At 39.4% G+C, this 10,305-nt stretch overlaps 2 protein-coding genes across 7 annotated transcripts in view; both read right to left on the minus strand.

Moving 5' to 3' along the window:
• LOC142937477 (LIM zinc-binding domain-containing Nebulette-like) overlaps positions 1-616 on the minus strand; it is a 63,980-nt gene extending 63,364 nt beyond the window's left edge. For all 4 annotated transcript variants that reach the window (XM_076080432.1, XM_076080431.1, XM_076080430.1 and 1 more), the window contains exon 1: positions 280-616. In XM_076080432.1, the coding sequence (XP_075936547.1) occupies positions 280-348 (69 nt within the window). In that variant the 5' untranslated portion in view covers positions 349-616. The remainder of the gene's footprint in view (positions 1-279) is intronic.
• Positions 617-1,212: 596 nt separating this feature from the next.
• On the minus strand, positions 1,213-10,190 carry LOC142937437 (uncharacterized). 3 transcript variants are annotated; one of them, XM_076080364.1, is made up of 2 exons: positions 9,838-10,190; positions 1,213-4,882 (listed from the first exon to the last, which is right to left on the minus strand). In XM_076080364.1, exon 2 carries the CDS (start codon positions 4,798-4,800, stop codon positions 2,314-2,316), a length of 2,487 nt encoding a protein of 828 aa, XP_075936479.1. In that variant the 5' UTR covers positions 4,801-4,882; positions 9,838-10,190; the 3' UTR covers positions 1,213-2,313. The 3 variants fall into 3 exon arrangements, with proteins under 3 accessions (XP_075936479.1, XP_075936480.1, XP_075936481.1); XM_076080365.1 differs by having other exon boundaries at positions 1,213-4,885; XM_076080366.1 differs by having other exon boundaries at positions 1,213-4,885; positions 9,842-9,854.
• Between the last annotated feature and the right edge of the window lie 115 nt (positions 10,191-10,305).

The raw sequence follows: 10,305 nt of genomic DNA on the forward strand, positions 1-10,305 counted from the left end.
TAACCATAAACCTCCCACCTGAAGCCTCTACAGTATATTACAGTAACGTTGGAGTTAAAACTAAATAAAAGAAGATGATAGGTTCCATCTGATTGGCTATTAACTATATATTCCTTTAAAAGATTAGAGGACAGAGAGTAAAGAGTAAAACATATTAAATATCAAATGCACAATATATACAATACAATAGAATAATATTAAACTCGACAGTAGCAGTGCAAAGATTGAACCATTTGACACATATGTATTGATTATTGTTGGATGAACGCACGTGCTCACCTTGTCCAGGCAGCTGACTTTCTCCGTCGGATAGACGATCTTCCCACAGCGGGCACACTGGGGGTTCATCCTCCGGACCTCCTCGGTGCTCCAAAACCGGATAAATCACACTCGTTAAACACGACGGATGTTAGTTGTTAATGTCCACCGCGAGAGACACAAAGAACCTGCCGGAGAAACGGTCCCGTTCAGCGGCTTCACCGTCCGGCTGTGAGGGCTGGATGCTGCGCTGGTTCACTCCAACAACCCGACAAGCTGGCAGGGGTTAGCGCGACGGAAACCGGAAGTTAGGCGGAGATAAAACAGGAAGTGAAATAAAAAATAAAATAAAATAAAAACGTCTGAGAATTATTAGTCTTTATTATTTTGCTCAATAATCTTCTGAAATGAAAATAAATAATAATTTAATAATAATCTTTAAATCGTTTTAAGTAATTATTAAAGTAAAAATGTAAAACATCTGATGCGTTCAGGTTCATGAACATTTTTTCTCATTAAACAAAATACAAAATGTTTTTAAAGTAATAGAGCTCAATTGAACTGTTGATTAATCAAATAGTTGCAATTAAAAAATATATATTATCTGTAAATTGTGAAAACTACAGTCTATGCGTTGAAGTTATTTTAGAGCATGTGTTGCTGTTCATTAAATAACTTTGAGTGAGACAGACTCACACTTTAATTATCTACTCATTTAAAAACAAACTGTAGCACTTATCACATACTGACAGTAGACATCTATGGGATCAACAAAATACCTTTCAACAAACTTTCTTTACAACCATTTATATGATATTAAAACCTTTCTGCTGCGCCTTTAAAAGGAGATTGTGGAAGGCTGCAGAATCCAGTGTAGCTTAAAGAGGCCGCACATTGTTAAAGACACCATTGTTATAAAATGTCTTCAATTCAATACTGAGGCCAATACGAATATCATTTTTTTAAATTGAAAATATAACTTTATTCAATGATAGAGCAACAATATATGCGACAAAATGCAAACACACATTTTTTCATCCTCATATCTGCGAGTTGGACAATATCAATAAACCACAGCAAACATGTTTTTAATGATTGTGGCCAATATATATATATATATGCTATAAAATCCATAAAATAATATACAATAATGCTATTTTGTGATAAAATATGTCTTCTGTAATATCTCTCTATAACTCCTCTCTCATTGGCACCTCACACAAAATATAGAAATACATTATACTGTGAATTCTACATGTTTTATTGTGATGGCCCCTTCTTAATGGGCTCATGTAATGTTTATATATATATTAGATTATATATATATTGTAACAGTAGACTGATGTCATGTTTCACTGTCAGTAAAGATTGTCTTCACTCTGACCATTAACACGCAAACACCTCCCCCTGCTGGCTGATGAAGGTACACAATCATTTACACAGTTCATAGAGAAACACGAAGATAAGACACGAGCATTAAGTCACAAATATTATACTTTGTTGACCCCTTGGATACATGAAGAGCCTTTAAAGATGAACTTTTAATACCCAGATGGAAAGCATTGCTGCATGAGGTCATGATGTCATCTGGCACTATTGACAATAAAGTTAAAAAAGATGTTTTCTTAAAAACATTAAATGAACGTCTACATGAAAACAGTGATTTTACCTGCAGTACCTTAAAAGTTGCATTAATTTGTTGTTGTTCTTACAACTTAATGAGCCCTGGATCAACCTTACAGAAATAACACAAACCTTTTAAGATTAAAGTAAAATAAAATAACATTAAAACTAAAATCAGACGTATGAAGTGTTCAGAATCAACTGACATCATAAAAAGTGGCAATAATTTGGTCAAATATAGTTTTTAAATAGATTCATTAGAACAATATGAAAAACTTTAAATTCAACATTTAAAAACTAAATAATAAGAAAGAAATAGTGCAAAGTTTTTTTCAATTTTACAAAAAGACCCACAAATTAAGGAATCTGATGTTTTAAACATTTCTAAATGTGATAAAGTATAAATGATGGTTTGTAGCATTTCCGTTAGCTTCACGTCAGCCCCAGATGTTCACAGAGGAAGGTGTCGGCCTCACAGAGCATCTCAATCATCTCTGAACTGGCAGCTTCACCTTTGCTCCTCACGGTGTCCACAACGAAACGAGCTTTGTCCCTCTTGTTCGGCATCTCGTCCGCCGACTCCCTCTCAGAATCGTTCATCACGGTTTTCTCAAGCAGTTTGTCCAGCAGACTTTTGAGCATTGGTCCCGAGATGCCCTCGATGAAGCTGCTCCGTGTGACCCGCAGCTTCTCACAAGAAGGGAGGTTCAGAGCGCTCGGCCCACAGGACCTTCTGACTCCAGCGGCAGAAAGACAAACTCGTCTTTCCCAGGCAGTGTGGGAGCCGTTTGTGTCCCTCAAAAACAGCTTGATGTGTTTCAGCGTCGTCTCCCAAGTCACCTGGAACGATGGGAAGTAGTTGTCATAGTTGTCACTGTCAAACTCCGCTTCAGTTGGCTGAACCAGAACCTGGTGGTCTTCAGGACTCGCGGACAGAGTGTACTCCTGCTTCGGGTGCAGTTTACAGTGTGGGGACGTCTCGATGTAGCTCTCATCTCCTACTGTCTTCTTCCTGATGCGCAGAACGTCCCGGAGCACCACGTTCCTCGGTAGCAACAACACATTGAGGAGGGATTCTGGATCAGGGTCGGCTTGGGGCCTGTAGAACAGCAGAACCAGCGCTCGGACCGGGTCGGGGGGCGAGTCTTCGTCCTTGACGTTACCGAACGCAGAAAACCCTGTGACGCTTATGACGACGTGAGTTTCTGTCGCCTTATTTGGGCTGATGAACTCGACGCCCTCGTCTTTCACGTGAGCGACCGAGAGGAAGTCACAGCCCCCCGTGGAGCGGATCTCACAGTGCGGGAGGTGAAGGCCACGCACGGACTGCTGCTCACACTTGATGTCAAACAGGGGCCCCGCAGGCTTCTTGCGATGCTGGACCAGCAGCCTCCAGTCCCAAGGGACGGTCCTGTAGACCACGTCCCCTTCTCCGCCCATGTGGAACACCAGGCCGGTCACGCTGCACTGGTACAGGCCTGGGCAGGAGCACCGGAACCGGAAGGTTTCGTCGTTGTTCTCATCAGCGGTGATGTCAGGTGTGAACTCCTCAGAGCTGCTTATTAACAGAGCGTCAGGTGAGCTTTCAGCCCGTCTGAGGGTCCTGATCTCCTCAGAGGTTATTAGACTCAGTGAAGGCATGCTGTGAGAGCGAGACAGGCAGCTGGAGTCTCCCCTGCTCCAAGGAGGTGAGAGGTGACCACGTTCTGGCATAGCGTTGGTGACGGAGTAGTTCACGGCTGTAACAGGTGAGTCCATTTCAAGCTCACTTTCAGGCTCCACAGAGAAACGCTGGACTGCATCTTGTGCTCCACTTCCTTCGGTGCAGACGGTCGAGTCCTGGATGACTGTAGGTCTGGCTTGTGGACATGGAGGGCCGGCAACAGTTGGGGCAATGGACTGAGTCTGGGCTCTTTGTCCTGGACAGTACTGTGAACCTGACGGAGGTTTAGGCTGAGTCATTTCAGACTGTGGTGATAAGAGAGAACCGAAGTCCAAGACGTCAGGACTGAAGTTTTCTACAGTAACAGGTCGCCACACTTCTCCTAGAGCAGCACGGGCACTGCTAGTCTTACTCTCTGGCTGCACCAGAAATCCCCATGTGTCTAATTTCAGGTCTTCTCCTGGTCTGCAGCTGGCACCCTTAAAATGCACGGGGATCTCGTCTCCTATTTGTGTTAATTCAAAAACGACATCGTGTGGATCTAGACGACACAGATGTTCCGGCGGAGCGCAGGCTTGTGATTGGCTAGCTATAGGGTCTGCATCAGAAGTGTTGATGGACTGAGAGCAGGCAGGCTGGTGGAGGACAGGACGGCTCAGAGAGCCTTGTGCTGACACACTCTGAGGAGCAGAGAGGTCGGGTTCTCCTTCTCTTAGTTCTCCTCCGGTCCTGAAGCCTTGGAGGAGCTCAGCGGTGTTATCCTGAAGGACTCTTAGTGTAGAAGCTGCTGCAGAGTAGCAGCTTCTCATCGCTTGTGAGAGTGGACGAAGTAGAGATTGATGGAACATGGAGTCAGAGGGATCAGTGGCAGAAGCCCTGTGAGTCTCAGAGATGATTCTATGCAGCGTGTCACATGAGATATTTACTGCAGGAAAGGTCTCGTTCTTTGAGGAGCTTTTTTGACTCAGTAAGGGTTCTGATTCAGATTCAGATTTTTGAAAGTTTATTATTCTTCTCCTAGCGGAAGATGAGTCTTTAGATGAGCAGTGTCTTGCAGTAACAATTGGACATATTTCTGTTAGAGCACTGCTAGTCTTACTTACTGACTGCACATATTCACGTAGGTATTGTTTTAGGGTTTCTTCTGTGTTGCTGGAAGCACCCTCATGATCCACGGGGCTTATTTCTGGAGTCAGAGGGTCTGCAGAGTCGGCAGAGGAACCCAGAGAGAGATCTTTCGCCTTTTCTTCTTCCATCTTTTCTTCTTCTTCTCAACTTGATCTCAAACAGAAGCATTTAAATCTTCTTCTTCACGTCAGCGACTGTGTTTTTCATCCGCTCCTAAAATAAAACAGAGAATCATAATCACTATTAAAAGCTATAATTAATCATTAATAATTACCACATATAACACAGATGATAGTCATTCATAATGACGATGATGATGATGATGATGATGATGATGATGTGCAGTGGCAGAAAACTATATAATAGTTATGTAGGATGTTAGTATGTGTTTTATTTTGATTCGTATTGTTTCATTATTCTAGATGTTTGCTTATTGAGGTTAGATTTTTGTATATTTTAAGATGGGCTTTTATTTTGATAGTCATTCGTTTAGTTTAATTATTTGTTGTGTTGTTAAAGAATACTCAGTTCTTTGGTTTGTCGATGAATCGGGTAACTCTGTGGACACCTGCGGTTATATATACATATACATATATACACATATACATATATATGTGTATATATGTATATGTGTATATATGTATATGTGTATATATGTATAGGAGTAGGCAGGTACAGGACCAGCATGCACCGCGGTGGGCCTGTGATTGTTAACCAGAGCAGAGACAGACTGCGGTCAAGTCAGCAGACACTCAGATCTCCGTGGTCAACTCAGCAGACACTTAAATTGTAGTGCACCTATACGCTGAAACTTACGGTAAACGCAACCAAACGGCACAGGACGGGAGCGAGCGAAAGATTTTGCAAAGTTAGCGGAAATATTAACGTGAAAACTTCCGGTTTTCTACAGACGAACATCCGGTTTTCAAAATAAGATGCCAATAAAGTATACATATTGCATAATGAAATGAGATTAAATTAATTATATTCCAATAAGTATAAAAAATGATACCATCATCTCGTGAGTTAAAGGGAAAATACACCTAAATTGTGCGTAAAGTGTATTTATTCTTTGATTTGAGGGTTGCTGGAAATTAATAATACCTGACTGACAGTCAATTAAGATGTTTTACGAAGCAAAAACTCTGAACTGAATTTATATCTTCAAATGGCAAATTTCTGAAGTTTTTAAGGTGCTATGAAAATGTTTTTCTCAATAATTCCCCACAATGACTAATGCATATATGTTCAGGACAAAAAAAAGGCTAATATCACAATATTTGAGCTGCTACAAAAATATTTTTCTCAATAATTCCATACAATGACTGATGTATATGTAATCAAGGCATCGTTGACTCCACCCATAGAGAAAATTTGACACTTTTACTGTACCAATTAAGAGATATTTCAAAGTAAAAGTCATACATTTGAATTGAGAAAATATCTAATAAATGGATGTTTGAAGTGTAATAAAAAGTTTTTTCTCAATAAGTCCAGACAATGACTGATATACATGTGTTGAGGACATCGTTGACTCCACCCACACTGAATATTAGACATTTTTACTGTCCCAATTAAGAGATATTTCAAATTAAAACTCATACATTTGAACCGAGAAAAAGTATAATAAATGGATATTTGAAGTGTAATAAAAAGTTTTTTCTCAATAAGTCCAGACAATGACTGACATGTATGTGTTGAGGACGTTGTTGACTCCACCCACACTGAAAATTTGACATTTTTACTGTACCAATTAAGAGATATTTCAAAGTAAAAGTCATACATTTGTACCAAGAAACGGGTACATTTCTGAATATTTGAGGTGCTATAAAAACTATTTTCTCAATAATTCCACACAATGACTAATGCATATAAGTTGAGGAAATCTCTGACCACACATATACAGAAAATGAAAAATCTTTACTGTGGTAATGAAGAGATTTTTTTAAAGTTAATTAATTAATTTGTTCCAAGAAATATCCAATAACTGAATATTTGAGATGCTATAAAAAGAGTTTTCTTTATAATTCCAGACAATGACTAGTGCATATGTGTTCATGACATCTCTAACTATACTAATACTGAGAATCAAATATTTTTACTTTCCCAATTAAGAGATTTTCCAAAATATAAGTCCTTCTTTTGAACGTTCAAAAAGTTAATTTCTTAATATTTAAGGTGCTATAAAAAGGGTTTTCTTAATAATTCCAGATAATGACTGATGCATATCTGTTCAAGACATCTTTGACTCCACCCATACTGAAAATTAAACAATTTTACTGTACCAATTAAGAGATATTTAAAAGTAAATGTCATACATTTGTACCGAGGAACAGGTAATTTCTGAATATTTGAAGTGTTATAAAAAGTATTCCCTCAACAATTCCAAACAATGATTGATGTATACAGGTGCATCTCAATGAATTAGAATATCATCGAAAGTGTGATATATTTCGAGTGTTTAGGCTATGGCTTACAGCTAATAAAAACCCCAAATTCTGTATCTCAGAAAATTAGATATTACATAAGACCGATTAAAAAAGGATTTTTAATATAGAAATGTTGGCCTACTGAAAAGTATGTCCATGTACAGTACACAGTATGCACTCAATACTTGGTCGAGGCTCCTTTTGCATGAATTACTGCATCAATGCGGCGTGGCACGGAGGCGATGAGACTGGCACTGCTGAGGTGTTATGGAAGCCCAGGTTGCTTTGATAGCGGCCTTCAGCTCGTCTGCATTGTTGGGTCTGATATCTCTCATCTTCCTCTTGACAAAACCCCATAGATTCTCTCTGAGGTTTAGGTCAGGCGAGTTTGCTGGCCAATCAAGCACAGTGATACCGTGGTCATTAAACCATGTATTGGTGCTTTTGGCAGTGTGGGCAGGTGCCAAGTCCTGCTGGAAAATGAAATCAGCATCTCCATAAAGCTTGTCAGCAGAGGGAAGCATGAAGTGCTCTAAAATGTCCTGGTAGAAGGCTGCACTGACTTTGGACTTGATAAAACACAGTGGACCAACACCAGCAGATGACATGGCTCCCCAAACCATCACTGACTGTGGAAACTTCACACTGGACCTCAAGACACTTGGATTGTGTGCCTCTCCACTCTGCCTCCAGACTCTGGACCTTGATTTCCAAATTAAATGCAAAATTGACTTTCATCTGAAAAGAGGACTTTGGACCACTGAGCAACAGTCCAGTCCTTTTTCTCCTTAGTCCAGGTAACTTAGCCCAGGTAAGACACTTCTTACGTCTCTGCTTCAGGAGTAGCTTGACACAAGGAATGCGACAGTTGTAGCCCATGTCCTGGATACGTCTGTGTGTGGTGGCTCTTGAAGCACTGACTCCAGCTGCAGTTCACTCCTTGTGATTCTCAACCAAATTCTTGAATGACCTAAACCTCAGAGAGAATCTATGGGGTATTGTCAAGAGGAAGATGAGAGACATCAGACCCAACAATGCAGATGAGCTGAAGGCCCCTATCAAAGCAACCTGGGCTTCCATAACACCTCAGCAGGGCCACAGTCTCATCGCCTCCGTGCCACGCACGTAATTCATGCAAAAGGTGCCCCGACCAAGTATTGAGTGCATACTTTATACTGTACATAGACATACTTTTCAGTAGGCCAACATTTCTGTATTAAAAAACCTTTTTTAAATTGGTCTTATGTAATATTCAAATTTTCTGAGATACAGAATTTGGGTTTTTTATTAGCTGTAAGCCATAATCATCAACATTAAAAGAAATAAACACTCGAAATATATCACCTTGTGTGTATATTTTCTCGGTTCAAATGTATGAGTTTTAATTTGAAATATCTCCTAATTGGGACAGTAAAAATGTCTAATTTTCAGTGTGGGTGGAGTCAACAACGTCCTCAACACATACATGTCAGTCATTGTCTGGACTTATTGAGAAAACTGTTTTTATTACACTTCAAATATCCATTTATTAGATATTTTCTCAATTCAAATGTATGAGTTTTAATTTGAAATATCTCTTAATTGGGACAGTAAAAATGTCTAATATTCAGTATGGGTGGAGTCAACGACGTCCTCAACACATACATATCAGTCATTGTCTGGAATTATTGAGATAAATATTTTTGTAGCACCTTAAATATTGTGATATTACCCATTTTTGTCCTGAACATATATGCATTAGTCGTTGTGTGGAATTATTGAGAAAAACATTTTTATAGCACCTTAAACATTTAAAAAATGTGCCATTTGAAGATACAAATTCAGTTCAGAGTTTTTGCTTCGTAAAATATCTTAATTGACCGTCAGTCAGGTATTATTAACTTCCTGCAACCCTCAAATCAAAGAATAAAGACACTTTACGCACAATTTAGGTGTATTTTCCCTTTAACTCAGGAGATGCAGGTAGCATGTTTTATACTGTGAATATAATTCATTTAATCTCATTTCATTATGCAATATGTATACTTTGTTGCCATCTTATTCTGAAAACCGGATATTCGTCTGTAGAAAACCGGAAGTTGTCTCACGTTAATCTTTCCGCTAACTTTGCAAAGTTCTTCGCTCGCTCCCGATCTGTGCCGTTTACCGTAAGTTTCAGCGTATATGTGCACTACAATTTAAGTGTCTGCTGAGTTGACCACGGAGATCTGAGTGTCTGCTGACTTGACCGCAGTCAGAGACAGCGACAGGAGTTATTCTCTTTGTTTTGCTTTATTTGATCAATAATAAGAAAACCGGAATCCAGCATAAACAATGAACTCTTTCTGCGCTAAACACAGAGCCACGGAGCGTCAGCGGCGCTTTGGTTCATGCTTGATTACTTTGTTACAAGTTACATGAAGGTGCGTCTCTTTGCAACGTGTCGCTTCATTGTTTCAGTTCAAACGATCAGAAGAAGGATTCACAGAAGAATCACTTCATCCGTCAGCTTTCTGTATTCCAAATACCAGAATGAATAAAGTTCTTTACAACAACACGACTTCTGCATCACTTCTGTAGAGGCGCAACATGAACCCTCGGCTACACTTCATTGTTATTCATCAGATCAGTAGAACAATGAAATCTATCGAGATGAGAAGCAGCTTCTGTCTGAACCTTCCTGTTAAGTTACACTTTACAACTTCAATCAATGAAAACCGCTCAGACGAGTTCTCCTCGGTTCTCTGCGCTACTCACCGACCGTGTTATTCCCGGTTCTGTCCGTTATATGCCTCCAGCAGGGCGGTGCCCGAGGAAGTTTCCGGTTTCGGTTTTCGGTCAAAATGTGACATTTAGACTGAAACAGAATGCGTCTGTCTCTCTCTCTCTCTCCGCTATATTTTGAGTTCTTCAGTATTTGTTTAAAATCTTAAATGTTTCTCACCTCACCTTTTCATAACTCTTCCGTCCCTTAATATCTTATAACTGGTGTAATATCTCCATCTACTGGACATTGTTTTAATGTATTATTTGCCCATTTTTATAAAGTAGATAGAAACCTAAACTCTACTAAAAGATCAAAAATATATATAAATAAAAACAATTATGCAACATAAAATATGAATAACAGCATATCTTTTACATGCCAAATCACATTTTTTAATGTATGCTGCTGTAGATTTAAAAATAAAATGAATTCCTCATACGCTGAGTCATCAAGGAGAA

The sequence above is a fragment of the Anarhichas minor genome, unplaced genomic scaffold, assembly GCF_050575085.1.
Source record: "Anarhichas minor isolate MPS153535 unplaced genomic scaffold, ASM5057508v1 ptg000074l, whole genome shotgun sequence".
Lineage (NCBI taxonomy): Eukaryota > Metazoa > Chordata > Actinopteri > Perciformes > Anarhichadidae > Anarhichas > Anarhichas minor.